The sequence below is a fragment of the Vicugna pacos genome, chromosome 11, assembly GCF_048564905.1.
Source record: "Vicugna pacos chromosome 11, VicPac4, whole genome shotgun sequence".
NCBI lineage: Eukaryota > Metazoa > Chordata > Mammalia > Artiodactyla > Camelidae > Vicugna > Vicugna pacos.
In genome coordinates this window covers 33,468,922-33,487,664 of record NC_132997.1, presented here as the reverse complement: position 1 = coordinate 33,487,664, position 18,743 = coordinate 33,468,922, and the positions used below count along the sequence as shown (strand labels likewise).

General features: G+C 35.9%; 1 protein-coding gene across 1 annotated transcript in view; it reads left to right on the top strand.

The window, feature by feature from the left end:
- Positions 1-18,743, top strand: part of LOC102543860 (uncharacterized) — a 67,494-nt gene that overhangs the window by 26,948 nt on the left and 21,803 nt on the right. The window contains exons 3-5 of the mRNA XM_072971073.1: positions 881-961; positions 2,086-2,221; positions 18,385-18,529. Of these exons, the coding sequence (XP_072827174.1) occupies positions 2,207-2,221; positions 18,385-18,529 (160 nt within the window). The 5' untranslated portion in view covers positions 881-961; positions 2,086-2,206. The remainder of the gene's footprint in view (positions 1-880; positions 962-2,085; positions 2,222-18,384; positions 18,530-18,743) is intronic.

Below are 18,743 nucleotides of genomic sequence, written 5' to 3'. Positions count from 1 at the left end.
CAGAGAAATTATTATTCATAGTGATATTTCTTAGGCATTTTTCTCCTTTTTGAAATGCTTTCTGGTTGTTCATTTAGACTCATTTTTATTTATTTTTATTTTTAATTATTTATTTTACATAATAGTTATTTAATTATTAAAGAACTACTTAGTTGTTACTTATTTTCCAGGTGAAGTTGAGAATGCTTTTGTAAAGTATACAGTATATTACAAATCGAAGAGAAAAAACTACATACAAAAATTCTTAATGGAATTTTGTCAAAGAACACTGAAACTTTCTATCCATGAAAGGGCATATCTCCCTTTATTCAAGTAATTTTAATGTAACAAATGAAAATGTTTATATAAATGAAGATGTTATTTTTTCAATTGTCTAATTAATGATTTATCTACAATTTTCATTTATTGCTTTCATGATTTTAATGAACTAGCTTTCTTGTCCGTCCCCCCGCCCCCCACCGCTTTTTATTCCTGAGAGAATCGTTAATATTGTCAGATATTATTCTTTTATTGTGTTAATGGGACCTATTTCCAAGTAGTTGAAAAAAGTGAAATTGACATGCAGGTTCCCTCTCCTAGACAGCTCTGTGTCTAAATTTGCATACTGGCTGCACAGAGAACTCAGCCGTAATTCAACACCTTTGGGGAGCCCCCGAAGGGCTCTCGCTGTTTAGGGAACTATCCCAGGCCCCCCAAACTTCCCACATGCAGTAAGGCTGCACTCCCAGCCAATCCCGAACCGCTAGTCGCGGAGACGCAAGGGAAACATAATTCTGACGTTCAGCACTGACAGTCTGGCCCTGCGCGTGGGCCATCTGCGCATGCCTAGTGCCGCCTTCTGTCTCTGTGTACTTCCGCCTTTTACTTGTGTTTCCCTCAGGCCCTGAGTGGGAAGCGGTTCCGGGGCTGCCGAGTCAATGAGCTCTTCTGGGGCCAGTGTCACACCACGAGGGAGCGGCGGGTGAGCCTGGGAGGGTTGGAGGAGGGCCGATGGGGGCCCGCGCTGCTTGGGGGCGGGGGTGGGGCGGAAGGGAGAAGGTCGGTACCCCGTGGTGGGGAGGAGCTCTGCGGGCCCCCGGGACGCGGAGAGGGGGCGTCTCCGTCAGGGAAAGGGGCCGAAGTCCCCACGTGACTGGCCCCTCAGCTGAGCCGGCGCCGCCGTCTGGTCTGGGAGGTCCCCTTTGAGGCCGCAGGAGGAGGGCATAATGCGCATGCGTGACGGGTGGACCGAGGCAGTGGCGAGGGGGCGGTGCAGTGGGGATGACCTGTGCGCGGGAGTGACGGGTGGTTGTGGGGCGGGTGGTCTGGGAAGAAGAGGCTCCAGCCGGGGTTGATTCAGTTACCTCAGCCCGCTGGACAGACATCATTCCTTTGATTCTCCATTTATCGTTGTTGGATTCCGAACTGCTCTCCACCCATGTCCATCACTTCATCTTGATACACGTTGTTACTCTGTCCTACTTGCCCTAGCAGTCAGGAAGGATCTTCAAGAATTACCTGTTTTGACTCATTTGATAGAATTTGTTTTCTTTATTTTTGTTTCTGAAGATTAGTGCCTTGTTCATGATCAATTTGTTAGTGTCGAAGACTGAAAGTCAGATCTGCTTCCAAGCCAGAGTTTACTTTTTCATACAACTAGAAGCAAGTTTCTTATAAAAGTTCCTTTTGAGAAATGACAACAAAGATAAATTAAAACATGCATCTTTCCTGAAAGCAGTGCTTTTTATAATTTTCTGTGGAGTCACTAATCAAAGGTTTAGTAACAGTAGTAGGGATATTGATAAACAGCTTAGTCCTGAGTATTTTTTAGAATAGGTTTGGTGAAGTGTTAATGTTCCTTCATTATATAGTTACTTGTTTTAACCAACTTTATCACTTAAAAGTTTTTTGTGAACACCAAGGGAGATTTTAAACTGTTTAAAAAAATTCTTTGGAAGCAAATTTTGGCTCTGAAAAATTTTATGCCCAAGAGCTACATGGTTATATTAGTCATATTATATACGTGGTCTTTCACCAGCTATCTCCCTGTCTCTTCTGAAGGTCAAACAGACTTTTACAGTTTTCCTTATCTACTGGTGTGTTTAGCTTTATAGGGAAGGAGAATTCAGGAGCTTCCAGGCAGGCCAGATCTTTCATGACCCCACTCCTTGTCTTCTAAACCAGCATATCTTCAGTGTTGTCTACATTTTTCCAAGAACAGAAGAAAATGAATAAATCCCAGGTAAGTCTGTTCATTCATTCCTTTATTTAACAATGGACTTTGTGAGATTTGTAAGAGTCCAAATGTTAAAATGGGAAATTAGTAAAAGATAAAAATTGAACTTCATAGAAAATATAAAGTAACAGATCAATAGCAAGGTTGAATTGGCTTATAGATATATACTGATCATTATGTAGAGTTTGTAAGTTGACCTGCACATATCATTACATAATATAGGGTTTCTAAGTAGACCTATAAATATGTTTCTGATGTTTTTGATAACCATGATGGAAAGGGAGACACTATATTTTGGATACAGATTCCTTTCAAGACAGAAGGACTTAACTGGAAGATATCCTTTTTGGTCTTAACATAGGGAAACATAGGGAGTGATTTTTCAGAGACAGCCCTGAAATGAATCCCTCAAACCATTCCTTCCTGTGAGTAAAAGGGTCCAGGAGATGGTTCAAACAGGCAATTTTATGATGGTCTTATTTAATTCTGGTATAAAACCTAGTATGTTTAGAGGGGTAAATGGCCGGCATGCCTATTACAAAACTATTTTATCTTAGCCAAACTGTGCTTACTAATCCTGTTTCAAAGTTAAATTCTCTGGTAAATGTTTCTTAGCTTCTCAGTCATATTTCATCCTATAGCATTCTGTTTTGGTTCTTCCTCTCCACTCTTCAGAATCTATCCAGGTAAAGGTCACCAATGACTTAATTGTTGCCTTCCTTGAACAGCTGTTACATTATTGTACTGATTACTCTCTCCTGTAAAGCCTCCTTTGTCTACTTCTGATATCATTCTTCTGATGGCTTTTTCTCAGTGTTTTCCTCATTGGTCCCCAGAGTTTAGTTCCTAGTTTAGTTCCAAGTTCTCCTAGTCTTATCATTTTATCCTTGTATGTACACTAAAAAAAAAATGTAGATAGCTGAACAATATTGTTCATTGTTTTGAATGTTTTTTTAAAAATATGTAAATTCTAATGTATATATGATACACATTTCCCCCCAATGCATCAGTTATTTGAGATTATCCATATGTAGTTTATTCCTTTTAATGCTGTGTATTCCCATCCTAAATATATATTTTATTGGTAGACACTTAGGTAATTTCCATTTTTCAGTAGGATAAACAGTGCTGCTGTGAATATCCTTGTCATTCTGTCTGTACAAGTACAAGTGTATCTTCAGACTCTAGAGCAGTGCTTTTCCAAGTGAGGTTCTTTGACCAGAAGCAGTAGCATCACGTGGAAACTTGTTTGAAATGCAGATTCTCATGCCCTATCTCAAACCTACTACTGAAAGAGAAAATCAGGGGTGAGGCTCAGCAATCTGTGTGTGCTGATACCCACTAAATTTAAGAATCACTGCTCTGCAGTTCTATGAATAATATTTTTGAGTTATACGGTATGAGGAGTTCTGATTTTTCTAGGTCCATTGTTGTTCATTAGAAGACTACTTTTCATCCCTGCTCTCCAGATACAAAAATTATTTCTAGAGTAATGGATGAAGAACTTTAATTTTGTGACTCATTATTGAGATTTTGCAACTTTCATAAATTTACGCCTTTTGAGGTGTTTTTCTTCTGAGTTTTGCAGGCATTCCTTATGTATTTTAAATGGGAATCTTTTTTTTTATAAATTGTTACTAATTATCTTTTCTCATTTATACATCTGTCTTTTAATGGTATATTTCCTGAAACATTATATTGTGATACAACCCTTTTGTGCCTTCTATTTTTCATTCTTGTTTTCCTTACCCCAGGGACCTAATGAATTTTTTTGTATTTTGTCTCAAAATACCAAACTTAAAAAAAAATTTTTTTAGTACCTTAATCCAGTCTATAATGTGATCAAAGGATCTAATTTTATTTTGTCCATCTGTAAAAAAAATAAGGAGCACGATAAAAGGGTAACGCTTCCTGACAAAGGACTAACAGAATAGGTGGGAGTAAGGAAAGCCCGCCATGCTCCATTTTATGCATGCTGCTGGCTTGGACTGGGTAGATTTTGTCATGTTCACCAAGTATCCATTAAGTCTTATTGCATTAAAAATGAGTTTAATTTTGCCAAATGCCTTCTTAACATTCTTTGGGAGATATTTCCACATTTCTTAATAACAAATTTTTGTGTTCTGAAACAAGCCCCACTTGTTAATGATTTGCATAATTCTTTTTTTTTTAGTGCTTTCAAACTTTTTTTTAACATTTTTTATTGATTTTAATCATTTTACAATGTTGTGTCAAATTCCAGTGTTCAGCACAATTTTTCAGTCATTCATGGACATATACACACTCATTGTCACATTTTTTTCTCTGTGAGTTATCATAACATTTTGTGTATATTTCCCTGTGCTATACAGTGTAATCATGTTTATCTATTCTACAATTTTGAAATCCCAGTCTATCCCTTCCCACCCTCCACCCCCCTGGCAACCACAAGTCTGGATTTTCTGTCTATGAGTCTATTTCTGTCCTGTATTTATGCTTTGTTTTTGTTTTTGTTTTTTAGATTCCACATATGAGCGATCTCATATGGTATTTTTCTTTCTCTTTCTGGCTTATTTCACTTAGAATGACATTCTCCAGGAGCCATAAAAACCAACAACATGATGCCATTTGCAGCAACATGGATGCTCCTGCATAATTCTTTTGTCAGTATTTTTTTCCATAAACTTATCCATAGTATTATCATTTAAAAATGTTTTATCTGTTGCTTTTTATTTCTAACCGTTTTTCATTTGTGCCCTTCTTTGGACTGATTTTTATCACAGATGTGTATTTATCAGTCTTTCAAGGAACCAACTTTTGTTTTCATTGATATTCCCTACAATTTTCATTAACATCTACTTTTACCTTTACTCCTTCCTTCAAATATTTTTGTTTATAGGCTGTTTTTTTTTCTCCAACTTTTTTGTTGAAATTGAGTTTATTTTAAAGCTTTGATGTATATGCATTTAAGGATATAACTTCCCTCTGTGTACCACTTTGGCTGCAGAATCCAAGTATCAATATGTAGTGCTTTTTTTTTTCTATGCAGGCTTCAGTTTCTATTCTGATGTCTTCTTGGATCAACAAATTTAAATGTATTTTAACTTTTTATAAATCATTTCTAATGAGTAGTAGATTTATAGAAAAGTCCACTAATCTTAGGTATAGAACTCAATTAATTATTGCAAATCCGGTGCTGATGTAACTAACACATAAGTTAAAACGAACATTACTAGCCCTCCTGAAGTTTCCCTTGTGCCCCTCTCACTATCCCTATTACCTCCCTGCTGATTCGTTTACATATAATCTGTGGCTTTAGTGGTGGAATTGATTAGTGAAGTGACAGAGACCACTGGGCCCTCAAAGCCTAAGATATTTCCTCTCTGGCTCTTTACATAAAAAAGTTGGCCAATTCCTAGGTTAATTTAGTAAGTTTGTTAGTGTTTGTGTTATTTGTGTCCTGTTTAAAATTGATTTTCCTACTCCAAGGTCATAAAATCTCCTTTGTAATTTTAAAAATATTTATTATTTTGGCTTTCACATTTATGCCTACTTTAATGGAACTGATGTTCATTTTTGTATGTGGTAGACATCAGGTTACTTTTTTCCCATATAATTTATCTAGAATCATTTTTGAAAAATGATTTAACCCACTGTTTTCTGTGTGATGTATGTCATCATAATGTATATATCTGTGTCTTGGTTTTTTTTGGACTCTAGTCTGTTCCTTTGCTTTGTCTCAGTACCACATTTGATTAAAGGTCTTTACGTTTAGTACTGTACATCCTTCTACATTTTTTCTTCTTCAGCAGGATCCTGGCTCTTATTGAAACTTCTCATTCGCATATATGTTGTTAGGATTCACAAAATAACCTGCTGGGACTTTCTTTGGAGTTGAAGCGAATCTATAAATAAATTTGGGAAAAACTGGGTCAAGATGGCGGAATGGTAGGACCACGAGCTCACCTCTCCTTATGACTACCTCAAATCCACGACTGCATGCTAAACAACCATCGAAAAAAAAGACTGGAACCTAGCAAAAAAAGATCTTCTGTGACTGGAAACATAAAGAAGAACCACGGCAAGATGGTAGGAGGGTCGTGCTTGCGATATAATTGGGCCCCATACCCCCCAGGTGGGTGACCCACAAGCTGAAGATTTGCTAAGTTGCAGAGGCCCTCCCACGGGAGTGAGAGCCCTAAGCCCTACATCAGGCTTCCCAACTCAGGTTCCAGCATTGGGAAGAGAAAGAGACCCCAGGACATCTGGTTTTGAAGGCCAGTGGGGCTTGGTGATGGGAGCCCCACGGGACTGGTGGAAAAGGAGACTCCATTCATCTGGGAAGCTTACATGGAAACTTGTGTGCGCCAGGTCCAAGGTCAGAGGCAGTGATTTCTTAAGAACCTGGTCCAGGCCTGCCTGCTAGATTTGGAGGGTCTTCTCAGGATGTGTGGGACGGCTGCAGCTTGCCCAGGGAACATAAAAGCTGGTGGAGGACATTTTGGGAGTGTTCATCTACAAGAGCTTTCCTGGAGGCTGACGTCTTGATGGGATCATTAGCACCAAGACATAGCCCCACCCAACAGCCTGTAAGGAAGCTGCAAACAGGCCAAACAACATACAGGGTGGGAACCCATCAGCAGACTTCCTAAGCCATGAAGGCCTCTAGGCACAGCTGTACCCACCAGAGGTCCAGGACAAAGCTTCACCCAGCAGTGGGCAGACACTGGCTCCTCCTGCCAGGAAACCTACATAAGCCTCTAGTTCAGCCTCATCCACCAGGGGCAGATACTAGAAATAAGAAAACAATAATCCCAAAGCCTGTGGAAGGAATCCACAAACATATAGAAAGATAGATGATATGAGGCAGCAAAGGAATATCTCCCAGACCAAGGCACAAGCTAAAATCCCAGAAGAAGAAATAAGTGAAGAGGAGATAAGCAATTTATCTGAGAAAGAGTTTAATGATGGTGAAGATGTTCAGAGAACTCAAGAGGAGTATAGATACACAGAGCGAAGTTTTTAGCAAAGAGTTGGAAAATATAAAGAATACCCAAACAGAGTTGAAGAACAAAATCACTGAAATGAATAACACACTAGAAGGAACCAATAGTAGACTAAATAAGACAGAACAGATCAGTGAGCTAGAAGACAGATTAGTGGAAATCACTACTTCAGAACAACAGAAAAAAGAATAAAAAGGAATGAGGATAGTTTAAGAGAACTGTGGGACAACATGAAGCACTCTAATATTCAAATTATAGGTGTCCCAGAAAGAGAAGAGAGATAGAAAGACCTGAGAAAATTTTTGGAGAGATGATCACTGAAAACTTCCCCAACTTGCGAAAGGAAACAGTCACCCAAGTCCAGGAAGCGCAGAGAGTACCACACAGGATCAACCCAAAGAGGAACACACCAAGGCAAATAGTCATCAAATTGACAACAATTAAGGGTAGGGAGAAAATATTAAAATTAACAAGAGAAAAGCAACAAATAACATACAAGGGAACTCCCATAAGGTTATCAGCTGATTTTTCAGCAGAAACTCTACAGGCCAGAAGGGAGTGGCACGATATATTTAGTGATGAGAGGGGGAAACTTACAACCAAGAATACTCTATCCAGCAAGGCTCTTGTTCAGACTTGATGGAGAAATCAAAAGCTTCACAGATAAACAAAAGCTAAAAGATCTCAGCACCACCAAACCAGCTTTACAACAAATGTTAAACGACCTTCTCTAGTCATCAAACTATAAGAAAAGAGAACAAAAAGAAGAAAGAGGAAAAAAAAAAAAAAGACCTACAAAAGATTGCTTTGGCTGTTCGGGGTCTTTTGTGGTTCCTTATAAATTTTGGAATTGTTTGTTCTAGTTCTGTGAGGAATGTCGTGAGTATTTTGACGGGGGTTGTGTTGGATCTGTGGATTGCTTTGGGTAGTGTGGCCGTTTTGATAGTGTTGATCCTTCCAGTCCAAGAGTACAAGAAATCTCTCCATTTATTTGTGTCATTTTGGCTTTCAGAGTATAGGTAACCTCCTTGGTTAAGTTTATTTGTAGGTATTTTGTTGTTTTTAATGCAATGGAAATGTTTATGCCAGTTATAAAATCCTGGGTTTTGAAGTGAAAAAAATAGTGAAGGAAAGGCCGCAAATGGCAAAGTATCCTTTTTTCTTACAGGTGAGTTGTATTCCATTACATATATGTATGCTATATCCTCATTATCTGTTCAACTACTGATGTGCACTTAGGATGCTTCCATATCTTGGCAATTATAAATAATGTTGCTGTTAATAGCAAGATGTATGTATCTTTTTGAATTAATTTTTATAAAGCTAAACAAACCAAATTACCTTCCCCCTAAAAATACTAAATAAATTTAAAAAAAAAAAGAAAAGAAATCTTGTTCGTTAGGACATATTCAAGCTGCTGCACAAATCTTGGAGTGCCTTCCTGTTATACACAGGCGGGAAAATCTTATTTAGACAGCAGTTTGTTGAGTTATCTGTTACTTTCAAGCAGACTCAATCCTAACATAATAAATGTTGAACATCTGTAATATATCAAGACAGGTAAGGGGCTGATTATGGGGTGACAAATTAGAAGAGCAATAGGTAATGGGAACTGGAAAAATGACAGACACAGAAACTGTCTAAAAGCTCTTGGGGAGATGATGAAAGTATATCTATCTCCCACCTGGTGACTTTAATCCATTCCAGAAAATTCCGCCTCTAAGGGAAAAGCTGATAAATGGAAAAACATGTATTTCCATTAACTTTAGTAGGAAAAAAATAGGTGTTCAACTCCAACCCAAGACACCTAAGTATTTTAACAGAAAAAATATAACAGTGGAATAATGCAAACAAAAATCATATAAGCAATAAATAAATAATTTTAAATTAACAATATGGCTCCTACATGAAAAGGTATAAGGACTAATGTACTGACCAAGAAGATAAGATTTAATACTAGGTGGGAGGTGGCAGAGGAAAGATGAAAATCATTCTTTAAAGGTTGTATTGTATTTCTGCACTTTTTCTTTACCAGTTTTTAAAAATGAAAGTTTCTGTTGAACCAACATAAAAATAAAGGTATGACACATACAAAACACCTTGAGGGAAAATTAGACTAAACATCAGAACATTTTGAAACACGTGGGGAAAGTGTACATGCACAAGACAGAAGAGACAGATTCAGAAGAAAACATGGAATCTCCAAACTGCAAAATTCAAATTTGTTCTACATCATAAATTTTAACTAGAAAAGTAGAATAAATTGGGAGACTGTCTTCATCTGAAACTGTAATGTCAAAATATCACTTTATATTGTGTACTTAATTGCTGTGTATTAAAAGGCACTGAACAATTATAAAAAAATTGGGGAAAATTGCTTATTTTTTAATACTGAATTTCTAATCCGCGAGTGTGGTTTGTTTCCTACATTTATGTATTTATTAATTTTAAAATTAATTGTCGAGTTCTTGCATATCTATTAATGTGCTTGTATGTAGTTACTCATTTAGTATTTAATATTGATTTACTTCCATGTATTTTTGTGTTTTTGTTAATATATACATATCCATAATTGCATTTTTATTACTTGTTGCTGATGTTATTTTTTATATATTGACCTTGTGTCTAACAATTTTTCTATAGTTATTTATTACATCAAATAATACATCTATACATTATTTGGATTTTCTACATGTACAAATAGAGGGGAATGGGAATGATGACACACCTATTTATTTTTTTCAGTTATTGTTGGGTATATAATTAGGAGGGGAACTACTACATACAGCTTTAGTAGGAATTCCCAAATGTTTTTCCAAAGTGTTTATATTTACTTATACTCCCACTGGTAAGATAGGAAGGTTCCAGTTGCTTTATATTCTTGCCAGTGTCTCCATTTGGTGTTTTCTGACTTTTCATTTTAGACATCTAAGTATGTATAATGGTTTGTTATAGTGATTACCATGTGAGAATAGCCTAGAGTGTAGATGTGAGATGGGGCATGAGGGAACTTCTGGATTTAAGGTTTGTTTTTTGATCTGGATGCTGGTTATCTGGGTGTGTTCACTGTGTGAAAATTCATTGAGCTATCTGTACACTTAGGTACACTTGTGCATTGTTTTTGTCTATATGTTACACTTCAATCAAAATGACAAAAATCACAAAGAAAGAGGTGACAATGACAAATTACATTATCTGAGGAAATCTCAAAGGTATCATTAAGATAAAACAAGGAGTCAGTACAATTACTTGTTTTACACATAGGGATCAGATTTCTTCTCCATGTTTCATTTAATTTTCTTATATTTTACACTGTTTCAAACTTAAAGAAATTGACCTCAATTTTTTTAACTTTATTGAAAATAATCAACAAATATAGTTGTACATATTTTAAGTGTGCAATGTGATAATATGACACACATACATTGTAGAATGATTACCAAGATCAAGGTGATTGACACATCCATCATCTCACATGGTTAACTGTTTTGTTTTCTTTTTTTGGTTGGTGAGAATGCTTAAGATCTGTTCTCAGCAACTTTCAAGTTTACAGTGCTGTATAATTATAGTCAGCATACTGCACATTAGATCCTCCAAACTTATTCTTATTATAACTGAAAATTTATGTCTTTCGACTTAACATCATTCCACTTCCCTGCTTCCCCAGCCCTTGGCAACCCCCTAGCAACTCCCATTTCATTCTGTATGATTGAAATTGGCTTTTATTGATTTTATTGTTGTTATTTTTAGATTCCACATATAAGTGGTACCATATACTATTTGTCTTTCATTGTCTGACTTTCTTCACTTAGTATAATGCTCTCAAGGTCCATCCACATTGTTGCCAAAGGCAGGATTTCCTTTTTATGGCTGAATAGTATTCCATTGTATGTATCCATTACATTTTCTTTAGTCATTCATCTGTTGTTGGACCTCTTAGGCTATTTCCATGTCTTGGCTATTGTAAGTAATGCTGCAGTGAGTATGAGGGTGCAGATTTCTTTTAGGGATAGTGATTTTGCTTCTTTTGGGTGTATACCCAGAAGTGGAATTGCTAGATTGTATAGTAGTTCTATTTTAAGTTTTTTGAGGAGCCTCCATAGTGTTTTCCATAGTGGCTGCACCAATTTACATTCCTACCAACAATGCACAAGTCTTCCCTTTTCTCTACATCCTTGCCAGCATTTATCTCTTGTCTTTTTAAAGATAATAGCTGTTTTCACAGGCGTAAGGTGGTATCTTTGACTTGCATTTGATAGCTAGTGATTTTGAGCACCTTCTCATATACCTGCTGGCCATTTGCATTTCTTTAGGAAAATGTTTATTGAGGTCCTTTGTCCATTCTTAAATTGCATTACTTGCTTTTTTGCTTTTAAGTGGTATGAGTTCTTTATATATTTTGGATACTAACCATTGTCAAGAACATGTTTTGTGAATATTTTCTTACATTCTATAGGTTGCCTATTCAATTTATTGATTGTTTCCTTTGCTGTGCCAAAGCTCTTAAGTTTGATGCAGTTCTACTTGTTTATTTTAGCTTTTGCAGCCTCTGCTCTTGATGTCTTATCCAAGAAATCATTGCCAAGAACCGTGTCAAGGAGCTTCTTCCATATGTTTTCTTCTAGGGATTTTATGATGTCAGGTCTTATGTTTAAGTCTTTGATCCATTTCAAGTTAATTATTGTGAGTGGTGCAAGATCAGGGTCCAGTTTTAGCCTTTTGTATGTGGATATTCAGTTTTCCCAGCACCAGTTACTGAAGACACTGTCCTTTTCCCTTTGTGTGTTACTGGCACCCTTTCAAAAATCCATTGACAACCACATAAGTGTGGGTCTGTGTCTAACTCTCTGTTCCACTTGACCACAACTATTTTTATCATAGATAAGTCTCCCTTTCATTGCAGCTAGTATTCACTGTAACATAACTTAATTGGCCCTTTATTCGTTTATTCAGTAACCATCTGTTAATATTTATTATGTGCCCTATTGTGTACCAGAAGTTGAGGACTCTAAGAAGAATGAGATATATATAGCTCCTTATAAGGAGAAACTCTTAAAATTATATAAGTTGAAACAGACTTAATTTAGATATTATTACATGTCTTACAATAGAGATATAAATAAAATCCTGTTTTGTTTTTCTTAGGATTTTTTTCTGGTCAAAAAAGAAGAAAAAGTGGGATTTTTAAGCTTAAGATAACTGTTTTTTACATTGGGTGATTTAACCTGTTTTCATTTATTGTTTGATTTTAATCCCTCCATCCCACAGTGTGTTTATTTGCAATACTTTTTCTTCTTGGTTGTTCATTAGTGCTTTATTGGTTTATTTTGTTTAGTTTAGTTTTTTTTTTGACACCGAGTTAGTCAGCTTACAATGCAATGTTCTGTCTTAACATAGAATCCCTAAATTTATTTTTTGCTCATGTCCATGAACTTATGAGTAAGCTGTGGCTCTGTTACATGTACTCTTCATGCTGGGGTCAAGGATGAAGGAAATGTCTCTGAGAACTTCTACTGGGAGTGACACATTTCACTTGTACCACATTTCATTGACCAGAGCAAGTCATATGGCCCAGCTTAATGCAAGACGGCAGGAATTATAATCCTCCTGTAAGGACAGACTAGTGAGAAGGGGCCTAACTGAGAGTTGAAGCAATATTTTGTCACTGATACAATTTACCAAATGACTTTTGATAAATGCTTTTAAAATTTACTCCTTCTAGTAGCTCAGTGTCCTGTTTTTATTCTGATACTAACTAATTATCATTTAATTTTAAGTGCAGGTTCAAGCTTATAATTTTCTACCAAAATATAAAAGGATTTTTATTATTACTGTAACTACCCTAACTTCACATTTACTTCAGTCATTTTCCGCTATCCTGTATTTTGTGAAAGTCATTTGCAGTGTTTTGTTTTCCTTAATGAAGAATATTTTTAATCTTTTTTTTAACAGTTTCATTAAAAATCAGAGCTACTATATGCGAAATTACTTGTATTGTGTGTATCTTTTTTAACGGTGAGTTCTTAACTGTGAGCCTGGATACTACATTAACTAAATTTTCCAAATTAGCTAAAGCAGCCCTACAACAGCTTTCTGTTGTAGGCATTGTTAATATATAATCTAATTAGAGTTTATATATATCCAGGATGTATACAGAACAGTTCATTTGAAGAATATGCGGCTTGATGGTTGACAAAATTGAGATCTCTTGAGTCTGAGTCTAGTGGAAGTTGCCTGTTCTGAATGAAGTAGAATCTGCCAAGTTGGTACTTGAAATGTGAGAACTCCTTGCTGGATAGGCTATTGGAAGTTTTCTCCATTAGTCATTAGGGGCCTACTACTTTTGAAAATGGCACAAAAAGATTTTTGCATTCTGTTGCTTATTTCATCATCTTTCTCCGCCTTACCTCTTCATAAACTTATCTTACTTCTCATCAGTGTACTGTCCCTCTTTCGTAGTTAAGGAACCTCGGCCTTGGTACTCACAATATAGCTGTAGCAACAGATATAAAGATTTTATTTACATGTTCTTTATTAGCAATTTGAGAAAATGTCACAATTTCAAACCTTTCCTTTCAGAAGCTATAAATTATCTAATCGCAAACTCCTACAGCTGCAGGCTGTCAATTTACTGGCAGCTAGTTCTTGCTACTTTTATAAATTTATTCACTAGTTCACATGTGCCATTTTCCTCCTTTTTCTGGATTCTGGTTTTTTAAATTTTGTTTTTTTGCTATATCATAATACAGTGAAGTATGTTAGGTGCATTCATTGTAGGTGTATTGCTCCCTTTTAAAATTTTTAATGCATATGTGCATCCTGGAAGATGCCAACTAGGTCAAGATATTTAATATGTCCACCACCCCTTTATGGTTCCTTTATGACTTTTCCAGTCTTTCCCTTCCCCTATGTGACACTTTTCTATCATTTTTCATTAATCTTGCCTGTTATTGAAACTCTATGTGTAGAATTAGTGTGTACACCTTTATATGAGGCTTTTTCCATTCAATATATACGTTAGATTTACTAGTAGTTTATTCCATGTGTTGCTGCATAGTATTCCACTACATAAAGTTACTATAATTTACTTATCTGCTCTCCTTTTGATAAGCATTTTTTTCTTTTTGGATCTAGAAGCTTTTTAGTTGTACAGTTGTATATTTGTTTAGTTTTTACTCTAGATACTACAATTTGCATTTGTGATGTTGTTTATATAATAAATGTATATTTTGGTTTTCCTCCAGGGTTCCTGGCACTTAGCTCCTAGAACTCTAATACTATCCTAAGTGATAAGTGCATAGGGGCATCTGTTGTAATATTTAGCTTTTATTCCCAGTTCCTGAAGTACCTCCAGAGCAATTAAGATGGAATTGTTGTTTTTTTGTTATTTATAACAGGCCCCTTTCGACCACACCTGAGTTTATGCTAATGAGGTGACTTTGGGACTGCCTTAACAGTGAGGCACCTGGTATCAGGAGAACCAACCATGTGACTTAGCCCCACCTCCCAACCCCCAAGGAGGGGTGAGGGGCTGGAGGCTGAATTCCTCACCGATGGCCTAGGGATTTAATCAGTCATGCCTGTATAATGAAACCTTTATAATCCCTGAACTTACAGGATCCAGAGAGCCTCCAGGTTGTTGACACATTAGAGGTACTGGGAGGGTAGTGAGCTCAGAGAGGGCATGAAAATTCTGTACCCCTTTCCCCATCCTTGCCCTGTATGTCGTGTTCCTGAGTTGTATCCTTTCATAAGAAACCATTAACCTAGTAAGTATTTCCCTAAATTCTATGAGCCCCTATATCAAATTATTGACCCCAAAGAGGAGGAGGATGTGGGAACCCTGATTTCTGTCCAACAGCCAGATGCACAGGTGACAATCTGGACTTGCAATTGGTGTCTGATCAGAGTGGGAGTGGTGTTATGGGACTTAAGCCTGGGATCTGACGCTGTAGTGTCAGAATTGAGTTAATTGCTTGGTGTGGGAAGAACTCCCACAAATTTGTGACCAGAATACAGTGTGAGTAGAGTAAAATAGAAGAATTGAGTTTTTCCTCTATAGAATTCTTAAGTTTGTCTGTTTTAAATTAGTGCTTTACCACTTTACAGATAATATAAGAATCTTAAAACTATTTAATTACCCTTTTGCTGTTGTTTTGATATATTTTACTTTTGTGTGTGTCACCGGTTCCAAAATGTGTTACTTGCTGCTCTAAATTCCATTTTCAGCTTTCTTCCTTCCTGCAGTTTTGTGCTTCCATCAGGTGTCATTTTGTAACTATAGTATTTTTTTGTCTGTACTGTTGATAATTTTTCGACCTTTATTTGGAAAATATATTCATTTCAGAAGAATATTTTTGCTGATTTGGAAATTTCTGGTGGCATTTTTCCTAGCTCTTTAAAATGACTTTCCATTTTGATTTTCTCATTTATGCAAATTGCCTATTGAAATTTTTATGCAGTGCCTTCTCACCTTCATAGTTTCTATTGAAGTGTTGGCTGTCAGTTTTGTTATCAAGATGGCCTGCCTTTTCCCCTCTGATTAATTTATAAAATTTCTGTATTAGGGATGGGACTTCTTTGTCAGACATATGTATTCCAAATGTTTTCTCCCTATCTGTGTGTTGCATTTTTATTCTCTTTGTCTTTTGATAAGGATAGGTTCTTAATATTATAGTATTATTAATATAATTTGTGTGCTGGTTAAGAAATCTTTGCCTATCTTGAGGTCATAAAGGTATGACCACTATGGCATTTTCTAAAATTTTTATTATTTTATTTTTCAAATTTAGATCTATATATCATCTAAAGCAGGTTTCTGTTTACACTGAAGATAATAATAAATGCTTATTATAATTAAACTAGCACCATTTATTAAAGTGATTATCCTTCTGTTACCCTTGTCATAAATTGAGTGACATATACGTATGGGTCTGTTTTGGGACTTTTCTTCCATTCTGTTGATAGATCTGAAAATCCTTATGCTTGTATCACACTTAATTGTGGTATATTGGTAATTATACTTGATATATGGTATTTCTTCTGGCTTACTTATTTTCTTCAGGATTGTTTTGTCTTTTCTTACCCTTTGCATTTTCACATATTTTAGATTTAGCTTCTCTGGGATTTTGTTTGTTATTGCTATGAATTTGTATGTCATGATGGAGAGAATTGATACTGTTATAATATTGAGCTTGCCTATCCCGGAATTTGTTGTATCCCTCCATTTATTCGGGTCTTCTTATTTTTCCTTCATTATGTTTTGTAGTTTTCTTTGTAAGAGATTTTCATATTTTTCATTCTATCATTAGTTGTACCTTTAAAAATTTTAATTTTCTGAAATTTGTTATATTGAACTTGTATCCAGTTTCTAAAACTTTTGTTTTGGATACTTTTGTTTGGATTTTCTGTGTATATGATTGCTTTGCTATATTACTCTAAGAACTTTGGAAAAATGTTGGATGGAATTGGAGATAGCAGGCTTATCTTTATCCTAGTTTTAAGTTGAACACTTTCCATATTTCACTATTAAGTGTGAAATTTGCTGGAGGTATTTCTAAAAATCCTTTATCACACTGGGGAAATTCCTTTCTATTTCCAGTTTGCCAGGAGTTTTTATTTTAATCATGCTTTTCTGTTATCTTCTGAGTTGGTCATGTCATCATCTCTTAGTTTTTAAAACTATTCTTTCCTATATTTATATTGCCACCTTTCAGAAAAGTCATTGATAATATTCATGACTTAATTTTTCTCTGTAAGCTAGTTAAGAAGTGTTTTTTTCTCAGCTTTCATTCTTGGTTATTTTCACTCTCAGTGTTCTGAAAGCCTTCTGATTCATTTTCAATGACTTCAAACACTGCTGAACTATTAATGTCTACTAAATCCTTATTTTCACACTAGACCTCAGTGTTATGCTTCAAATTTATTATAGTTAAGACATATCTTGCTAAAATACAGTGCCAGATCTATTTTCTCCTCATGTTCCTGGCTAACTTTGCAACTCTGGTATATGTATATTCATACATATACCCTATGGAAACACATCCTTTTGGCCAGTGAATTGGTGACCACATTCTGTTGCTGTCTGTTTCCTTTTATCAGTGCCCTGTTTGCATCCCAGTTTCTACCTGAGGAGTTTATGTAAGTGGTGTTGTTTGGTCTTTTAACTTTCCCTTCTTTTTGAAGGAAGAGAATTGGTTCTGAAATAAAAACCTGGTCACATAATTTCAGTATATCCTCAGATCTCTTCTTTGGCTCCTCTTTCTCTGCAACAGTGATTCCTAAAATAGAAGCATGCACTCTGATGATACCAAAAATAATTGAGTATCTTCTCTTATATATGTTCTACAGACATGCCAATATGATAGTTCTAAAATCTTTCCTGTCTCATTTTCTGCACATCCTCATTATTGTCTCTGAATTGAAGGATTAGAACCTAGACTATGTATTGTAGTGAAATAAAATATTAGGCTGTTTTCCTATATTTTTGAAATCTAAGGATAAAACTAAGATTCATAATAAATTTATTGTTTATTTCTATAATTTATAAATATAAACTTCTTTAGTGCTCAAAAATATTCTCTAAGGTGGAAAGTGATCACACAGTTTGCAGACTGTTGGTCTAAAGTTACTCCGTAATCTATTCCTTGAATATCTCCATGGTCCTTTTCCTTATCACAGCTCCGGGCTATAGTTTCAACTCCTCTTGTGCTGTTTGACTTTTGCTCATTTCCCGAGGATGTTAGGAGGGCCCCTGCCTTTGCTTATAAGATGGCCCTGGTTCACGAAGAACAGACTCTTTATCTAACAACTGTTCTTCCTCAGGGAAGCTCAAAATAGAACTAATTTTGCTCCTCATTTACGTTAATCTATTGTGTAAGTACCTTAACCATAGCACTTGTAACATATTATTGCATGTTTTCTTACCAGATTATATGCTGCTTGAATACAAGACAATTTTTATTAATCTTAGTATTTCTAAGAACTAGAATACTTCCCGGTACATTGAGAGGACTTCATAATTAACAATTACTGCAATGGCAGAATATTTCTACTCTGATTTCTCATCTTCCTCCAGAGTATAAAGCAAAACAAACATTCTGCAAACCAATCTGGTAATCTGTAGACAGTAATCATGGTAAGGATTTGTTTCCATACATGTCACCTTAATTCTGATTATTTCAGATTGAACAGAAATTCCAGGGATCAGTATCATTTAAGGATGTGACTGTGGGCTTCACCCAGGAGGAGTGGCAGCACCTGGACCCAACTCAGAGGTCCCTGTATAGAGATGTGATGCTGGAGAACTACAGTAATCTTGTCTCAGTGGGTAAGGTCTGTTTATTATGTAATTCCAAATGGCATTTAAATTTCTTTTAATTAAGCATATAGACACTCAGTAGAGTATAATGATATTTAAGATAAGAATTCAGGAATCAATGTTTATTGGTCACTTTTGGGCACCATGAAGATACTTATGTTTACTTCTCCAATGAAATGTTCAACAGCATCCTTAATTGAGCAGCTCCAGAAGCTCCCTCTTT